The sequence below is a fragment of the Ictalurus furcatus genome, chromosome 21 (genome assembly GCF_023375685.1).
Source record: "Ictalurus furcatus strain D&B chromosome 21, Billie_1.0, whole genome shotgun sequence".
Taxonomy (NCBI): Eukaryota; Metazoa; Chordata; class Actinopteri; order Siluriformes; family Ictaluridae; genus Ictalurus; species Ictalurus furcatus.
The window spans coordinates 2,927,398-2,948,206 of record NC_071275.1 but is presented as its reverse complement, the minus strand read 5'-3'; the positions used below and the strand labels follow the sequence as shown (position 1 = coordinate 2,948,206).

The 20,809-nt window shown below is 39.7% G+C and overlaps 1 protein-coding gene across 1 annotated transcript; it reads right to left on the bottom strand.

The window, feature by feature from the left end:
• Positions 1–1,496: 1,496 nt before the first annotated feature.
• Positions 1,497–20,552, bottom strand: sarnp (SAP domain containing ribonucleoprotein). Its single transcript, XM_053652822.1, has 11 exons — positions 20,451–20,552; positions 16,926–17,025; positions 14,636–14,685; positions 12,392–12,444; positions 11,702–11,753; positions 11,024–11,097; positions 10,600–10,634; positions 10,484–10,509; positions 8,969–9,031; positions 1,844–1,930; positions 1,497–1,688 (listed from the first exon to the last, which is right to left on the bottom strand). The coding sequence occupies exons 1-11, from the start codon at positions 20,481–20,483 to the stop codon at positions 1,647–1,649; spliced, it is 615 nt and encodes a 204-aa protein (XP_053508797.1). The 5' UTR covers positions 20,484–20,552; the 3' UTR covers positions 1,497–1,646.
• Positions 20,553–20,809: the final 257 nt, after the last annotated feature.

Sequence of the window (20,809 nt, the reverse complement as noted above, 5' to 3'; positions counted from 1 at the left end):
GATTTCATGAATTCAGAATGAAGTTAACAGGGCACTGCTATCACGTGGTCAGTGTGACGACAGTAAACGAATGGACTGAAATACAGATCTTACCTTTACATCACATGAAGTATGGGCACTTCCTGCATAGCAGATGAAGCATGTGGAGGCATCAATGCATGCAAGGACACGAAGGACTGGACACGAAGCTAAATCTGTGGATGAAAAGGACTGGAAAACTGTGGACCCTTTATGCATAATTAAACGAGCAAGGATGTCCTCACAGTGTACATAAAGCTTTCAGCATTTCAGCAGAGAAAGCGATGCGAGCTGAACAGGTTCTCCGCTTTGAAGTGTCTTTTTTTTTGCTGTCTCATCCACTTTTTTTTTTTTTTTTTCCCCGATGCTGTGTAGATGAATGAATTATAAATTTGTAGGTTGAATTTTGTGCAAATGAATAATTGGTTTCTTTGTTTTTGTTCGTTTGGTCTTTTTCTACAATAAATCATTTATTTAGCCTAACAGAGTGTTATGTGCCTTTACTAATGGAATGTCCATGAGCAGAGGATCAGTAGTACTGAATGACATCACGCTGTCACAGAGAAAGCAAACAGAAGCCATCTCCAGCAGTGGTCCCTGGTAGAGACGAGATTGGTACTGCGGTCCAGCCAATTACCGTAGACATCTGGGGAAAGAAAAAAAAAAGCTGCATAGAAATCGACTCAGACAAGGACATAAAATGTACATTTTAGCTCCAGATAAAACAAATGACATCGATTTTGCAATAACAAGAGATTTATTAACCTACTACCAAAGGGTTAATTCTCCAGGCTAACTATGCAAAGTGGAAGCAGAAGGCCGATGACCGAGTCCAGCCGTGGACGTGCTTTGTTTGCTTCACGTATGGAGTGCAGCATGACCCAATTAGCGTCACCTGATAGCAGGGCCTCTCATCAACCTAATTTAGGGGATTTAAAAGAACAAATGAGCCTCTTATGGATGCAAATGAAGCGAGGCCTCCCACCTTTGGCCTATAAACTGACACAATGTTTGCAATCACTGCCAGTAGGTGGACGTTTGCGTTTTAATGGATGCAGAACAGAAGGACAAAACTATTTGAAAAGATTGAATGGATTTCCACTTGCCTTCACTATTAACCTACATTAGGGAAAAAACAGTAGCTTTCCATTTTTGTGTTCTGCATACCTCGGTATGATCAGGAACATTTCAATCCAAAACGAAATGTTCACAAGGCTATCCAAAACCGAAATACAGACGATCCGAGACGAACCGAGGATCGGTTACCGACAGATGAATATCCGGTCAGTGGGAAGTGCCTAAAAGCGGTTTAATGTGAACCATTCAGCAGGTGTTATTAAAATGTTAACGTCCACCAGGGAAAAGTGTGTGCACATATAACAGGAATCTTCCTGGGTTTTGTTTTTTTTTCCCCATCAACCTGTTGTGCAAATCATTTTAATTGTCCTGCATATTAGAAACAAAAAGGGAAATCTACAGAAATTTGGCAGATGTTTATTGTACAGAACTTAATAGCAACACAAGGAGTGACTAAAGTACATCATGTTCCAATAGCAGAAAGATTTAAAAAAAAAAAAAAAAATACAAAAAGTTTAAAAAAAAAAAAAAAAAAAAAGTCGCTTAGTCAGTCACACATTTCCAAACCGCTCCGCTCGTTTTCGCTTCTTCGCCTAAGAGAAGAAAAAAAAAAACCCAACAAATATGTGACATGAAACCCAAACTTAAAATAACAATAGTCGAATAAACTCGGCTTACTGCAAATTTTAGATATAAAACAACTATTCTAGCTTCTTATTCTAAAGGAGTGAGGGCTCAGGCGTTGTACCTCTGAATCATCAGCTCCAACTGAGGCTGCACTTGTGACAATTCCAAATCTCTCCTTCCTCTTCTTCAGCTTTTCATCCTCTTCAACCTGCACAAACAAGAGCAACTGATGCTTTATCAATGCACAGCATTCAACACACACACACACATATATAAATTATTATTTATTTATTTTAAATATGACCCTGAGTACTAACACTTGTTCAAGTTTGTTCAGTTGTCTCACTCTGTTCACCTCCTTCCACCACCTGGCTTGTTGATTATTCTATATTGAATAATACACTGCTTGCTAAGGTGTTTCCACAGGAAAAAAACAAAAAAAGGCACAGAACTGCCTGCACGCTCATATGAATCCAAGTAAACGTGTCCAGCACTAGCTTCTATTTTTCCAGTGAGGTTTTCAGGCTCTTCTGTCTTGTAAGAGAATGCAGCGGTGGAAATGTTTATACTTTGAGCAATCCGTTAACATTAAGGTGACCGGTTGTTGATGCCAGACAGGCTGGCTTGAATATTTCGGAAACTTCTCTTGGGATTTTTCACATGCAGCAGCCTGAGAACTTACACAGAATGGCCCGACAAACAAAAAAACTTCCATGGAGCATCGGATCAGCAGGAAATGGAAATGCCTTATTGATGAAAGGAGTCAGAGGAGAATGGCGAGACTGACTCGGACTGACAGGAAGAGTATGGTAACACAAGCAACCACTCTTTACAACCGCTGTGAACAGAAAAGCATCTCGGACTGCACGACACGTTGAACGCTGAGATAGGTGGGCTACAGCAGAAGACCACGTCGGGCTCCACTCCTGTCAGCTAAGAACAGGAATCTCTGGCTATAGTGGGCTCCCCAAAACCAGATAGATTAAAAAAAAAATAAAAATGTTGCCTGGTATGACGAAGCTTGATTTCTGCTGCGACATTCAGATAGTAGGGTCAGAATTTGGTGTCAAGCAGCATGAATCCATGGACCCAAGCAGCATGATAATGTGCCATGTAACAATGCACTAGTCTAAGACTGAACATGACAATTTGTTCAGTGTACTTTAATGGCTTTCCTAGTCAACAGATCTGAATCCAATAGAGCACCTTTGTTACGTGGTCGAACAGATCATTCATCTGACAAATCCGCAGCAACCACACCATGGTCAAAAGTATGTGGACACCCGAGTATCACTCATCCCATTCCAAAACAATGGGCGTTAATATGGAGCCTCCTATGTTCCAGGATAGGTAGAGGACTTTCAGCTAGATTTTGGACCATGGCTGTGCACTGATGCAGAGCATGAGGACTGGCAAGAAGGCCTGGCATGAAGTTGGTATTCTAATTCATCCCAGTGGGGTTGAGGTCAGGGCTCTGTGCAGGCCACTTGGGTTCTTTTACACCAAACTTGGTAAACCATGTCTTTATGGAGCTCACTCTGAACACGAGGGAACTGTCATGCTGGAACAGGTTTGGCTCTCTTCGTTCCAGTGAAAGGAAATCTTAATGCTGCAGCATATAAAGATATTCTATACGATTGCGTGTTCCCAACTTTGTGGCAACAGTTTGGGGAATGTGGTCAGATATCCACATATCTTTGGACATAAAGTGTGATGCAGTCATGTCAAAATGAATCTCGAATGGAATTCGTGCAAAGAGTTATGAGAGAAAGGGGGGGGGGGGATTGGGGTCAGACCCAGTATTAGTGGCAGGTGAGTGCGTACAAAAGTTGTCACTTTACCGGTCAATGAACGAATGTGCTTCAGAACTATTTTATACTCTCATATCTCACAACGACACTGATGTACACTGAGATAATTATACATTGTCGTTTCATATTAGCGCAAATAATAAATGTTGCCATTTTGGTAAATTGTTCAAATATAAAATGGCTGAGGAATTACTCGTGGGTAAGGGCCTAACTGGAAAACTATGGGGAGGGGAGGAGAGGAGGTCACAGGTTACATGCAACCTTAGGTATGCATTTAATGATTAGCAGCTGAAACAAAAACTACCAGATGAAACAACAAATAAAGACGCTAAAAGGTCATCAAATTAACCTCGACTTACTAATTAATCAAATGGGCAATCAGTTTGAGGGCAGATGTTTAAACTGATTTGTATTTATCGGAGAAAGACAGAATGCATGCCAAATTTGCATATTTGAACTGTTATTGTTCACACTCGTGTTACACGAGATATGTGGCCTCGGTGCCTGCTGAGCACAGTGACTGCTTTCAATCAAAACTGAACCGTTTCCAAATACTGAATTACACTTTAACGTGAATACAGGCTCAAAATCAGATCGCACTGCTGCCTCCTGTAACTCTTCTTTCATCAATTGGACTGAAATGCGTTTCGAGATATTCATCACAGAAATACAGAAACCCCACGATGAGACATTTAAAAACAAAACAAAGTACATCATAAATACATGATACATCATCTCGTATTCTTATAGTTAGATTTTATGACTAGCATAACTAAAATCGAAAGGGAAGGGGAGAAGGCCTTTTTCTCAACGGAAATGCTCTGCCACAGCTTTTTGGAAACAAGTTACTTTATAGCATGACTTCTGAAACGGGCAGCGTTTCTTTAAGCCAGGATTTGGCTGAATAGCTCTGTGGGTCTCCATAGTTGTCGAAGCCAAAGCAGCGGGCACAGTGTGGCCTCATCTCTCCCAGCGTTCATACAGTGCAGCCAATCTCATTTCCATCTCCTGAGATCATCAAGTTCATTTTGTAGAGCCCCCCCCCCCTCCTCCCACCCCCACCCCCAGTCTTTCTTTTCTCTCATCATGTTTTCTTTTTGCATTCCCAAACAATATTGGGCCGAACGCAGGGCCTCTCCATGTTGTCCAAGGCCTTGGCTCTGTCTATTCACAAAGCCTTTCTAGAACAGATTGAATTAGTGATTGAAACAGTGAAGAAGTTTTCGATTGAAAGCGTTTATTCATACCAATGAGTAAAAAACCCACTGAGGCTTGCAACTCGAGTTGATGACGTTTTCCTGCATGTTAAATGCACTCTGCTCTGTGCAATATCTGTTCGGTTGCAGGAATACTCACTACAAAAAAAAAAAAAAGGCCAAATTTGATGTGATGTGATGAGCCTACAAATGGATGGGTCAATTCTACATTGCTGTGCAAAACAACAGTATGAAATGTTCATTTTGGGGGCTTTTGTTTACTTTAATGCCATCAGAATGATTCATCCCCCACAGTTTAATTGGCCGGTCTTGTAATGATGTGACGTCATGACTTTCATTGTGCAAAAAGCAGGGCATATGGTGTGTGAAAGTGTGCGTGTCTGTGCATAATTACTGCAGGACAAGAGGCTATTCTGTCAGCTGATAATGCATCTTATGGGGCTCAGGTTCGAAGGCACAGGAGAAAAAGTGGCTGAATGCATATCATTATACATAGAAAATCATTTATCCAAGCCTAACCCTGACTTCTATAGAACTTTGGTGCAAAATAAGAATAGCGATTAAAATCAACAAGGTTGATTATAAATCTGTGTAGTACATCTTTACAGGAAAAATCCAACCAGAGGCTTTTTTTTCCCCCTGTAGTTGAAGGAATGTCCCAAAAACACCTGAAATCTCATTCATGCATATATACATATACACACACACACCATACACAAATTAATTAATTGCAAAATTTAATAATAATAAAAAAGGAATGGACAGGCCTAGTTAAACTGGCCTTCAGTCCACCAACAGGACATTCAAGATGTTGTTCATATCAACATAAATAAAGAAAAACCAGTGGTACAGTTTCTTATTTTATCCTCATCTTGAAAGCAAATCTTTTAGTGGATATTCATCTCCATTTTTCCACAGTCTTGATTCTCAACTGTCAGTGGCACAGTGGCAAGCAAGAACTACTATCCAATAGAGGCACAGTAGCTGGGTATAGTGCTGTATTCAACTAGAGGACAACTCATAATTCCTGACCTCAGACCAGGAAGTCGGATTACCTGCTTGGGAACTCAGGATGATCTCCTGAATACCAAGCTGCACACAGCATCAGCAGCACACAAAGCAGGACATCTTAATGTAATACACACAAATATTTGCTTTAGATCAGTCAGTCAACGTATACGCACATTCGCTTGTTAAACCTACAACACTGACTACACACTTCGTCGTTTTTAGAAGGAAAATATTACACTCATCAACGTTAGCTAGCTAGCCAGCTTGTTGCTAACAAAAGATGAACATGGAAGCATCCATGTCCCCCCCCCACCTCCCACTTTGAAGCTTGCATGCACAGAGGTCCAAAATGACATAATTGCAATCTCTGACGTCACACTTCTGAGATTAGTCGAACGCAGCATAACGCAAGCATCAAAAGGTGATACTCATCCAAATACAGGTCAGGTGGGGGGGGGGGGGGGGGGGGTTTGGGGTTCCTTGCAACCTACAGGTTAACTGTTGAGCTTCATAGTTTACATTTTAGATATATACACCACTGGCTGCTGTATAGAGAAACAAAAATAAAAACTGATCTCTATAGCATTTTGTTAATAATCAGATTCTTTATGAAACTACGTGTCTCTGAAATCGATATCTAGACCTACAGAAACATAACAATATTGGCAGTGGATTGACTGTTTCCACCACAGAGCAGATCCATCTGAACCTGTACAATGGCAGATTGTCAAAGCTTATCTTGACATCACAGGTGAAATGAGGTTAGAGGCCATGGACATTCTGACAAGAGGGGGGGTGGTTGAGAGTTATATTTGGCGGGGTGGGGGTGGACATTCAGCAACCCAACCATTTCCATACTACTTAAAAATGCATGGTATGTCTCTCAAAAACAATCAGTATTTAGAAATCTTTTATTCAGCTTTCTCTCAACCAGCTTTCCTAAGAATTCTTTTTTTCTTTCTTAAGGTGAGGGGGGTGTAGAGAGCGATTTGCAATCTGTCGAATGATTGCGTTGACGGTGAAGAAGAGTGGGCCCCATCTCTTGTCCACTAGGCTGCCTGTCCATCCCCCCTGGGAGGAGGTGTGTTGCGCTGTGGCCCCACTAAATCAACATTGTTATAATGATGTGTCACACTTGACCCTGTGCAGCTCTGTTCGCTCACACGGGTGTCAAGACCCACAATGGGCGGCCCTCCATCTCGCGCACACTCGTGATGCATTTTGATTCATGGGAGAGCCTGGCGCTGTCACGAGAAAATTACCTCTATCAAAATGCCAACGTTTTCACATTCATCAACTCGCTCACCCTCGATCCCCACAACCCCTCTGCCTCAGATCTCACACCCCATCTTCAAAATAAATCAGTGCCCACCCCCCAAAAAAAAGATACTCATCCTCATCCTGTAAAACCTAAAACTCTGACACAGAGCTACACTTTAACAATGAAATTTACACTCATTACATTTCTACAGTTAGTTATGTTAGGATCAACACATCTGACCTGGCTGACCACGTGATTATAAAAGAAAGAAATAAGCAAGAAAGCGCAACAAGTTTAACGCTTCTTGCCTTGGCTCGCTTCAGGCACGTCATTACAATCTTCAACAGTAACACCCGCCACCTGGCTAACACGAGCCACTCGGACAGCATTTAAGAGGCTTTTAAGAATCAGTTACGGATGGCACAATAAAAGCTAGTTCTTCGTGAGGTTTTTGGTAGTAGTCAGCTCATTCACTAATTTCTGGTCAGCCCATGAAAATACTTTGCTAGCTAGGACAGCAAACAGTCATCTGAACCCATCAAGCCACGTAGGCAGATCACATCTCGATGTAAATTAATGGATTAACAAAACAGCAATCTAAAAAACCTGTCGAGGCTAACAATCTAAAATCAACCCTTAAAAAAAAAAAAAAAAAATAAAAAATAAAAAATCTGACAGACCAATGCATTGATGATTCAGGACCATTGGGTAACATGATCACAAGCACCACTGGACTTAAATACATAAATAAATAAATAAATAAACTAATATAAAGCTCTTCTTCAATATAGGACTAAAATTGCATAAAACCTGCACCACCCTATTAACCTGAAAATAAAAGACAAGTGGGAGGCAACAATCATGGAGCACGCAATCTGCAAGCACCGTCTTGCTTTTACCACTACCTGCCTGTGTATACACAAAGGAAAGCTTTAGGTTTTGCTTGCTCATAAGCAAGTATGAAAAGAGCAAACTCAGTCATTTTATTTAGCTAACAATTTTTGGGTATAATTTTGAGAACGGAAAAAAAAAAACAAAGAAAAAAACAAACAAACATGGCTTTGTTAAGCAGGTTAGTATTACTTGTCAATATGTAGGAAACGTAGGCGTGTACGAATAGTTCATTCACCACCATTACACAAATTCAGATCCAACACCTTTTTGCAGAAATACTTATAACTGGGTATACGTGTGGGAAAATATGAAACGGCAGTAGTTCTATTTAACTTTAACTTTAAGTTCAGGCACATTTACTAAGTGTATACCGCTCCACTGTATCTACCTGCTGGATGGACTGAGCAGAGTCAGATTAAATGATTCTTTTCAAAAGTGCTTTGAGGATTGTTCTGAACATTATGTGGAAATGCTTAACCATAAATGGTGCAAATTGCTAAGCAGAGTTTAAAGCCAAGGTCTGGTCAGACAACCACACAAACCTTATATCTCTTCATCGTAAGCAGCAGTGAGGGCCACAGTGCTTCACATAAGTGTCTGTTTTTGCAACAAAAGTCTGTTGCGTGCTTATTTCCGCTGGTCTGATGTCTATCCTCTTACAACTGCTTACTGAGTGGAGGTCTAGGAAAACTGCACCCTCAGCTTAACCTTATGGCTAGTTAAGGACATGAATCAACAAAGCAAGGCATCAGCGCCCCCTGGTGCTCTACAGTATGTATGGCTGTTTAAAATGGCATTAATGAATGATCGTTTAAATATGACTATAAATCATTTAAAGATTGTATTAAATATTATTGATTGTTTTGGCATAATTTCGACCAATACTGAGCCATCAGGTCCTAATAACAATGTACTGAAAGGAGAACCAGAACTCAACTCTATACTTATCCCCTGAACAATAAAAGTCAGTGATGTGTGCGCATCATGTAGGAGTCTGGCATGTTTCATGTTTTCTCCACATCACACCTTTCCACCCATAAACTATGACCTACCTTCTTAGACACGGAGGAGACGTTCATGCCAAATCGCTCTGCTCTTTTCTTCAAGACCTCGACCTGAGGACCATACAGGATGCAAATTATTATTGGGAAAATATACAATTAAAAGCCAGACTGTGCTGAAGCCAGCTAAGAATGCATTTCGAGAAACTGAAAAACAACAACTTCTCAAGCAACTCATCAGGTTTGATTAGCCTCCTAACTAAGGGTTGTAAATATGCTATAAGTTATTAGTAATAATAGTAATAATCCAAACCATTGTCTCAAGTGATGTGTGGCCCAGGGCTGTATATTTGTTGCCCAAGCTAAGGTGGCTTGTTTGTCATATGCACAAGCTGTAGAACTAACCATGACCAGCACATGAAGGATAGCATAAAAAACTTTTTTGGAATATTTACATTGAATGTCATGGCTGTTTACCGGGGATTATTTTTACAATATGTAGCTCACACCAGAATTGTGCGTTCTATACAGGACATATACTGTCTTTCCTCTTAATATTTCCATAACAATAAATAGTACCGATATCTGATACTGTTATTAGCCTCTCCCGGGCTGAAGCAAAGTCTAACTATTTCGAAAAAACAATTCATGAATTCTCGTTCTGGATTTGGCATATATTGCAGAGTGAAGAATTAAACCTCAAAATAATTTCACACTCAATCTCTGCTGTGATAATTTTAGCTATGTGATACTCTGAGCCAGAAAACCAGTGAGCATTTGTACTGCCTGAAAACCACACCGTTTGTGGTATCGGTGTGGCGAGAGCAAGTCATGTAGCGATGCATGATGCAGTATCTGCTATAAATACTGCTGTTAGACATCGATACCTCATTCATACAATTATCCCGAACGACAAGGAATCCGGGCGGTTATCTGGGGTTTACAGAACCAGAGTAACATATGTAACTAGTCTTCTATGACACACCTGCAGTATGGTATGGAACACATAGAGAACATGTACACGTCAGAGACTTCTGAAGAAAGTACATCCCAAAGCCCAGGTATTAGCTTGGAGCGGCACACATCTAAATGGAGTCCATGACGTGGAGGCGCTCTTTGTAAAGTGGCATGGGAGTCCAACCCATCTATAGTTAGGCAATGACATCCAGAAAACAGTGGGCTAGACCCCGTATCTTAATCCTATATCAAATACAGTTGATCTGAGCATCAGACTGCTACCATCTGGTCCAAATAACACTGTAGGGCACAGCAAGGAATGCTGACGGCTACACGGACAGACTGATTCACAGAGTTAGGTGATATGACCTTGGGCAGAAATTTTACATACAGACGAGCATCTGCACAAGAACGGCAAGGGAGTAGCGAAACGCAGGGCGTTAATGCACATAAGGGAAGGTAAACTTGAGACTATAGGAGACACACAACGACTGATGCAAGACGGTGGTATTTATTACAGATCCTGCGTCATGCCTCACTAAACGACGCACACAGACAATACCCAGATGTTGAAATCCCACACGTATGTATTTCTAACTTCATACTCACATTCGGTTTAGAAACAGCAGAGGCTCCTGTAAAACAGAACAGCAACAATCAAAGCACGAAAGTCTCTTTCCATTTTCTTTTTCAATCCTAAAGGTGTTCACCAGTCTGGAACTCACCTTCGGAGAGCGCTGATGTTGCTGGCAGTCCAAACCTGTCAGAAAACAAAAGTACATGTAATCTACTTTAATAGAACTTCTTACAAAACTATCATCATCATCATCACGCGGTCATGAATGTTAAAGAGCTTAAACCCGACCGTCTCAGTCGTAATCCAAACAACTTTAAAAATATTACATTTACATCATCATAAACATTATGAAAGTTTATTAGAACGTGAAAGAAATCCAGCTAAATGTGACAGAGCTCCTGCAGGGATGAGTCGCTGGTCGTGATCGACCGGATACTTTTGTTGTACGAATGTAAAAAAAAAAATGAATATATTTTTTAAAACAATCAAAAGTCTTTAAAATGCCACAAAACTGACACTGATCACTAGTTGTTACAGATTCTGCATTCATGTTTGTAGTTTAATCTCCTCACCTTGCAGCACGTGCAGCCTTCTTGCTCTCGGAGGTTGGAGGAAGATTAAAGCGTTCGGCTCTTTTCAGCAATCTCTGAAATTGTAAGACAGCAAAGTCCAAAAATTCTATACTTTCATCATGTCTGCTTTACCTGAACTAAAGACAGGTAGTTCAGGTAAAGCGCCATACAGTGTAAGCGCCATACAATGTAAAGCGCTTCGAGTGCCTAGAAAAGCGCTATATAAATGTAACTGTAACTAACTGTCTATAAGAAACCCAGATTTATGATGACTTTAAAATGATAGATTCAATCTTTTAAAAACTGAAATGTTTCAAAGGAGTTCCTACAAGATGTTCCTTCAAGGGCCAAAGGAAGGTGGTCTGACGCATCTGATTAATAGAATTACATTAAAAAAAAAAAAAAACATACATATTATACAGTCGTGTCGTCTTCATACAGTTTTAATACTTGGATAAGGATGAAAAATAAAGCCACTTATCCAGACAGCTTTATTAATACTTTCTTTTTCCACAATTATGACTCTGCACTATTTGCAAATTAGTTTCATTAGTAGCCCCTTGTACGTCTAGCTCAAACGAGGCTATTACAGGTACGCCAGGATTTTAGAAGCTTGGCAGAATATCCTGCTGATGTAGTGTGTGAAATGTTTGCACGGTGTGGTTAAAGGAAAAATACCTCATCAACCGATTCAGAAAGGGTGATTTTAACAACTTTTTTCGACTCCTCCCTGCATAAAGAAATAAAAAAAACAAACAAAAAAAAAACAATCAGTTAATGCAACATATGAAACAACTGTGTAGGTCTAGGACTAAAAGTAAACAAAGTATTTAAAGGTTCGAAGAGTCACTGACATCAGCTTGTACTTGTATCAGTATTGTCTAGTGCATAGATAAATAAAAGCATAAATAAAAGGACCATTAGCCAATTTAGTTTATTATATTAGCTAGGTGTGTCATCTGGCTAGTTTAAAGAGCAACTCCAGCCGGGTCGTCGTTTCCGCTGTTTGACACTCAACGCCAAACCATACTACTTAAAATCGACAACTTTTGTAGTTTACCACCGTGGCAGAAATGAGTTTTTCAAATCCTCACTGTTTTCTCCGACTGAGAAGGATGTGCTTGTGTCAAACGAATGCTCTCTTTGACAACGTGCAGTAGAAACAAATAAACTGTCCGAGTAAGCGTAGTTACAACCCTGTACTTTCTGTAAAACACGCCAGTAATGGGACAATCCCAGGATACGGTCTTACCATGAAACGTTATTTGCTCAAGAATTAATCTCTGCATGACCCCATAATAAATGAAGAGGTTTTTGTTCCGGTTTTCTTTAATTCTGCATTAGATAGTATCTTTGAAGCATACATACGTGTCAGGTGCAGCGGGCTCTTCTTGAACTTCTGGCTCAGGTGCTGCTGCCTCCTAGAAGAGATTTCGTTCTTACTTAGCAAGCTTTACTCAAGGACTAATTAAGGATCTAATTAAGCTTTGCTATCACAAAGTTTAAAAAAAAAATGAACTCCAAGATTTAACGACCCCAATATATACTTAAATCCTATTAGAACTGCACGACAACAGAAAGATAATGATCATTGGATAGATTCGGCTTTAAACGAGCTGACCAGGTAGTTAGACTACTATCTGTATTTTTAAAAAAATAAATATACTATTTACAAAGAAGTGAATAATAGTATATAAAGCAATATGTAGGATTTAGTCTATATATAAAAATACTGCTACATTTTAATTTTGTATTTTCAAATAATTATAGCAATTTAGACAGGAAGGCCCTTGCAAGTAACTGTGTATGATTGTATATTATGCTCCACCAGGTCTGACTGGCCATTTCACACACAGTGCGTGTTCAAAATAACATGTACGGACAGGCTCGGTGCACATCGAAATGGCTATTGTAATGGGTACGCTCAGCAGGAATGCACACACTAACTATAATGCAATTAAAATATTAATATGGTTGGGGGAATATTTTTTTTTTCCTTTTTGCACCATGACATATGCAACTGAATAGGAAATTTATATATTATATATATTCTCCCACAAATATTGGCTATATTCCACAAGTATACTCCCAGTGACATTCTAAATTTTTTAGTACACCTGGGTGACTAGGAACAGGAAATTGTTCAACCATGACTTCCTGTTTCACAGGGGTATAATTATGAGTTAACATGTAGGCCAAATTCACATAGTCATTCATAGCAATGGGTAAGACCAAGGAATATAGCTGTGATGTGCGGCAAAAGGTTGTTGAGCTTCACAAAATGGGAAGTGTCTCTAAGAAAATAGCACAAGCATTGAAAATACCCATTTCCACCATCAGGGCAATAATTAAGAAATGTTATGGATCAACCTGGAAGAGGACTCGTGTCTATATCGTATCAACGCACTGTGAAGAGGACGGTTCGAGTGGCCAAAAAATCTCCAAGGATCACAGCTGGAGAACTGCAGAAGTTATTAGTGTCTTGGGGTCAGAAAGTCTCCAAAACTACAATCCAAAGTCTCCTACATCACCACAAGTTGTTTGGAAGGGTTTCAAGAAAAAAGCCTCTACTCTCATCCACAATCTCAACACAAACTCGAGCGTCTTCAGTTTGCCAGACACTACTGGAACTTCAAATGGGATCAGGTTCTATGGTCAGATGAAACCAAAATAGAGCTTTTTGGCGATAAACACCAGAGGTGGTTTTGGTACACAGAGAGGTAGCCATATGGAAAAGTACCTCATGCCCAGAGTTAAATATGGTGGTGGATCTTTAATGTTTTGGGTACATGGCATCATGGACGCTATCAAATATCAACAGATATTAAATGAAACCCTGACTGCCTGTGCCAGAAAGCTTAAAATGGGCCGTGGTTAAAATGGGCAGGACAATGATCCAAAACATACATCAAAGTCAACAAAAAAGAAAAGGTTTACTGAACACAAAATCAAGGTCCTGCCATGGCCATCCCAGTCCCCTGACTTTTTTCACAATTTTTCACAGCCTTCTTGACTCATATTTACCAAGGGTGCCAATATTAGTGGACGGCACTGTATATACAAGTGAAAAATCTAATAGCCCTATGGTAAAGAAAAGCATTATAGTTAAATTGTTACATGTTAAATATGTTAACTTCACCAAATTGTGAATTAATTGTCACTTATCAGTACTTGTGAAAAATACAACAGAACAAACATTAAAACACATTTATGTCAATAATATATGGGCAGCATCCCAGAGAAGCAAGAACAAGCGCTCATTTAGTGAAAGAAATCCTATTAAAATGACTACCAATACGATCCATCTCACTATGGGCGCAAACTTAAACCCACACACGATCCTGAAACCGCAGGTCTGAACATGCAGCTGCTCGGCAAATGGAGGATACGGATTTGATCAGATGCCCAAGATCAGGATTGAGAATAATCTTCTAACTGATGAAGTGGTGTGAACTTGCAGATGGCCGTCGTGGCAGGGGGTATCCAGGTGTATGTTCCAAGGAAGACGTGACATGGCGTGACGATATTTACTGCAAACATGACTTCGCTCTCATGACCTGGGTTGCAAGATCATTTACAATTAAGAGTCTGTATTACTACTATATTACTTACCTCTGTAAACTCTTCTAAGACTTCTTCCTCATTGACATCATCTTCTGAAACTGTAGCATGTATGAGTTATATTCGAAAAAAAATGTTTATTGCAAAAAAACATGATTACGTCAACAGACAGCAAGAAAATACTTAAAGAACAACTCCAGTGAATTTGATGTAGGGGGGAAAAAACGTTAAAATCATAACTCTTATTTTGATCATATCTGGGGTTGTTTTTTTTTGTTTGTTTTTTTTAAATACTAATTTACAAACAAGTAGGAGGTTGGCCTTAAACAAAATTAATTTAAACAAAATGTGTTCTTTAAATTTGAAAGTCTTTACATTTTCTATTCCCATTTCTTACTACAGTAGTGGAAAACTACAACCGCATTTACAGTGGCGCTTGAATTTTTTATATATCTGCAGAAATGTGACCTAAAACATCATCGGATTTACACACAAGAGACAAAAATATTATACTTGGTCATTTATTTAGAGGAAAATGATCCAATATCACATTGGCAAAAGTATGTGAACCTTTGCTTGCAGTATGTGGTGTGACCCCCTTGTGCAGAAATAACTCTAACTAAACGTTTCCAGTAGCCGTTGATCGGTCCTGCACATCGGCTTGCAGGAATTTTACCCCGTTCCTCAGTACAGAACAGCTTCAACTCTGGGATGTTGGTGGGTTTATTCAAATGCACTGCTTCCTTCTGTTGGATAATGGCCAGGACTTTGACATAGCAATTCCAAAACATTAACTTTATTCTTTTTTTAACCATTCACTGATAGAACGACTTATGTGCGTTGTCTTTCTGCATGACACTTTTTCTTGAGATTCAGTTCAGGGACAGCTGTCCTGACATTTTCCTTTAGAATTCGCTGGAATAATTCAGAATTCATTGTTCAATCAATGATGGCAAGCTGTCATGGCCCAGATGCAGCAAAACTGGCCCAAGTCATGATACTACCACCACCATGTTTCACAGATGGGATAAAGTTCTAATGCTGAAATGCAGTGTTTTAATTCTCTAAACATTTCATTTACAGCAAACATTTCTATTTTGGCATCATCCATCCCCAAAACATTTTTCCACTAGCCTTCTGGCTTGTCCAGGTGATCTTCAGCAAACGCAGATGGCAGCAATGTAATTTTTGGAGAGCGGTGGTTTTCTCCTCGCAACCCTGACATGCACACTGTTGTTGTTCAGTGTTCTCCTGGTGGTGGATTCATGAACATTAACCAGTGTGAAAGAGGCCTTTAGTTGCTTAGAAGTTACCCTGAGTTCCTTTGTGAGCTCATGGACTATTACACCTCCTGCTCTTGGAGTGATGTTTGTTGGTAGACCGCTCCTGCGAGGGTAATAATGGTCTTGAATTTCCTCCATTTGAACACAATCTGTCTGACTGTAGATTGGTGGAGTCCAAACTTTTTAGAAAGGGTTTTGTGACCTTTTCCACCCTGATGATCATCAGGAACTCTTTTCCTTGGGTCCTCCTTTGTTTGTGCCATGATACACTTCCACGGACGTGTTGTGAAGATCAGACACTGATAGATCCCTGTACTTTAAATAAAACAGGACACTTGCTCGTCATCCCATTGATTGAAATCACCTGACTCTAATCTCACCTTCAAATTAACTGCTAATCCTAGAGGTTCTTATACTTTTGCCTCTCACAGAAATGTAATACTGGATCATTTTCCTCGATAAATAAATGACCAAGTATAATATTTGTGTCTTGTTTGTTTAATTGGGTTCTCCATGTCTACTTTTAGGTCTTGAGTGAAAATCTGATGATGTTTTAGCTCAAATTTATGTAGAAATATAGAAAATTCTAAAATTTAAATTCACAAACTTCCAAGCAGCACAGTATCTCTCTCAGTAAGCAAACAGGTGTCTGTGTTGGACCGCTGAATTATGTTAAACGCTTGCATACAATCAAATGAATCTTATTAGCTTGACGATATAAGCTGCATGAAGCCACTCCACATGTGTGGAGCATTTTTTAAAAGTGGCCACAGCGACGGCATTAATCAGCTTTTAACTTCATTACAGCGCCCCTTTAAGTCGGACTTCATGGGCAGTATAAAGTTCAGCCCCGGTTAATTAAAGGACTCGCTCATTTCTGGTAAGCATTCGAAGTTATAAAAACGACCACATGGTGTTTGAACATTTTTAAAAAGTAATGCACTGGAGTTGCACTGCAAACAAACAGAAAATAAACGATACAAAACGATTAACTTCTTTTAGTATGGATTGTAAGTTATAACAGAAGAGAGGCAAATCCACAACACACAAGTACATACCGTGTTCGTCGAAGTAGGCCTGCAGCCGTGCAATCAGATCCCCTTTGTTGCCCTTAACTTCCAGCCCCCGGAGTGCACACTCCTGCTTCAGCTCAGCTAACTGCGAACAACAACATGGATCCAAGGAAATTATATTTGTGTCATCAAGCACAAAGTAAAGAAACATATCAGACATGCTTGCCTATTAATTACTTCTTCTTATTCTAAATAATAATAATAATAATTGAGTCGCTGCCTTTCGTGTCTAGGTTCTAGTCTTGAACCAGTTCAGAAATCTCTTCAGAATTAGGCCACGCCCACCTTAATCAGGACAGATCTAAAAACTGCATTTTCGTTTTAAAACACTCTCCATCTACGCTGGCGTTTTCAAGAAATTGCTCGTCCGGACTCTAACGTCTGAAAATCCCATCTCATCCCTAAACTGCGCACACGTAAAAACGCAGGAAGCTCTGGCCTGCGTCGTTTCCGTCAGGCGTTTATTTACTTGAACTGACATTTATTTACTTAAAGTGACATTAATCTTTAGCAAAGCTATCAAACTGGACAGCAGGCACACCAACTCACACGACTAAACATACGTCATTGCTTTTTAATATCGCCGTTTCCTCGGGCCACGCCACAATACGAAAACAGCGTTTCCAAATGTGTCCACTCGGGACAAATCGCCGTCTCAGAGGACGGAAGGACGAAACGCAGAGAAAAAGGACGTGTTTTCAGATTTATCCGGATCGATGTGGACGTAAGCCTTAAAGAAATGGCTCCTGCTTGGTTGGAATGAAACCTGCACCCAAACCTGTCTGTCCTTTCCGGATAAGATTGGACACACCTGATCTAGAGATATGCATCAGGACTAGGTGTTAGCGCCACCCAACAAAAACTTTTGCAGTAGATCAGGGTTTTACTCGGACACATATGGGAGCAGGCGGTCAGATATGAAGACGTGCCACACGGATTAACTTAGGGAGCGTGCTGGATGCGTACGCTACGAACAAGATGCCACCGCAGATAGGAAAGCAGTCTCCCCATGTTAAATGTAATACAGACGGTAGGGTTGTACGGTATACCGGTATTTCATTGTTCTAGGGCAGGGTTTCCCAACCAGGGTGCTGTCTGATGAGAGCAGGGGTGCCCTGTAAAAATCCTTCAAACACTTCTAAAATGTGTATAAAACATTTAATATATATGATAAATACCCGATGTCTGAAATAATAACACACACACACGCATGCATAATAATAATAATAATAATAATGAAAAATTACATATAAATAATAATTCCCTCCCACTCAACCCCCCTCACTGACCTGTCAAAAGCATGTCAACATCAGTATGAGTAACCTATGCATGTGTTTTATCCTAATAATCAGCGTGTGACGATGCGTGTGAATTAACACCACAGTGTGTGGTATCCTGACACTTCAGCTGGTATAGTATCGTAAGGTGTGTTTATGGTATCGTGACAACCCTAATGGACGGTACTGCTTTTCGTTAATTTGACATTACGAATCATATGCCTCCTTTTTGATGTCTGAAGATACAACACTGCTGTAAATAAGTCAGATAATGATTCTTTCAGGACCGTCAACACTGCTGTAAATAAGTCAGATAATGGTGCTTTCAGGACCTTCAACACTGCTGTAAATAAGTCAGATAATTGTGCTTTCAGGACCTTCAACACTGCTGTAAATAAGTCAGATAATGATTCTTTCAGGACCTTCAACACTGCTGTAAATAAGTCAGATAATGATTCTTTCAGGACCTTCAACACTGCTGTAAATAAGTCAGATAATGATTCTTTCAGGACCGTCAACACTGCTGTAAATAAGTCAGATAATGGTGCTTTCAGGACCTTCAACACTGCTGTAAATAATTCAGATAATGATTCTTTCAGGACATTCAACACTGCTGTAAATAAGTCAGATAATGATTCTTTCAGGACCTTCAACACTGCTGTAAATAAGTCAGATAATGGTGCTTTCAGGACCTTCAACACTGCTGTAAATAAGTCAGATAATGGTGCTTTCAGGACCTTCAACACTGCTGTAAATAAGTCAGATAATGATTCTTTCAGGACCTTCAACACTGCTGTAAATAAGTCAGATAATGGTGCTTTCAGGACCTTCAACACTGCTGTAAATAAGTCAGATAATGGTGCTTTCAGGACCTTCAACACTGCTGTAAATAAGTCAAACAATGGTGCTTTCAGGACCTTCAACACTGCTGTAAATAATTCAAACAATGGTGCTTTCAGGACCTTCAACACTGCTGTAAATAAGTCAGATAATGATTCTTTCAGGACCTTCAACACTGCTGTAAATAAGTCAGATAATGGTGCTTTCAGGACCTTCAACACTGCTGTAAATAAGTCAGATAATGATTCTTTCAGGACCTTCAACACTGCTGTAAATAAGTCAGATAATGATTCTTTCAGGACCTTCAACACTGCTGTAAATAAGTCAGATAATGGTGCTTTCAGGACCTTCAACACTGCTGTAAATAAGTCAGACAATGGTGCTTTCAGGACCTTCAACACTGCTGTAAATAATTCAAACAATGGTGCTTTCAGGACCTTCAACACTGCTGTAAATAAGTCAGATAATGGTGCTTTCAGGACCTTCAACACTGCTGTAAATAAGTCAAACAATGGTGCTTTCAGGACCTTCAACACTGCTGTAAATAATTCAAACAATGGTGCTTTCAGGACCTTCAACACTGCTGTAAATAAGTCAGATAATGATTCTTTCAGGACCTTCTCCCTTCTCTGAGGCCCTGGACCAGGCCCTGAATGCACACTGCTAAAACTGACTGTTTTCCCACTAAAGATATAAAGCAATGCAAGAGCAACACAATAAAGACTTTGTTTTTCCACTGGTGTTGGAGTTGAAAACTAACATCGTCTGTGTATTACAGTTCACATCGAACCTCTTCTCATTTTTGTAACTTTGTTGGTACGTTTATGTGGATGTATGCCGCGCATGCGCAAAAAAGGTCAACGTTGAATAACTAAATATTTCCGCAATTTCTTTCTTGATTAGGACAAATACCAATTACAAATACCAACAACCAGAACAATAGTCCATTCTCTCTGCTATGTTTGGACTAATGTTTACTTTCAAACTCATCCCAGGTGTACAATTTGACAGAAAATTAACTAAGCTACGCTAAAATAAGCTAAGCTAAGCTAAGCTAAGCTAAGCTACTCGGCTAGCACGCTTGCGTTTGCATTCTTTCCGTCGTTGTGATTCTAGTTATATGCTATTTTGGATTTATTTTAAAAACCTTAACGCTACTGTAATAAAGAACTTTGTGAAATATGAAAAAAAAAATATATACAGCAGATTATCTCCAGTTAGTTATTTAGCAAGCAAGAGAGATTAAGCGTTAGCTGTTAGTTACCTTGCTGAAATCAAACTAGAAACTTCGGACACAGCAAAGTTACAAGTAATTAACTAACACTCACGTTATTATAATTATTTTTTAATAATATGCTTTAAAATGTGATCCATAAATGTATTTATTAGCTACCTTCAATTTTTGGAGTTCGACCACTTCAGCCATTTTCGTAGCTCCGCAAGTGTTTCCTTTTCCGTCTGGGATTTCTGCAGTTGCACCCGAATGTGATATCGCCCCCTACAGGGCGCTAGGAGATTGTTTTGTAGTTACTCGACAACTGAGGGTTTCTTCTTACACGACACACAATTTAGAATTTAATCTCACTGGCCAAGAAAATCATTGCTGACTGAATTATCATTTGCTAGCTAGGCATTAGCAACATTTGCTAGCAACACACAACACATCAAACCTTGAGGTAGATGAGCTTCAATAGCAGAAGACCACAATAGCCTCAGATTCCTGTTCTTGGCTGACAGGAGTGGAACCTGATG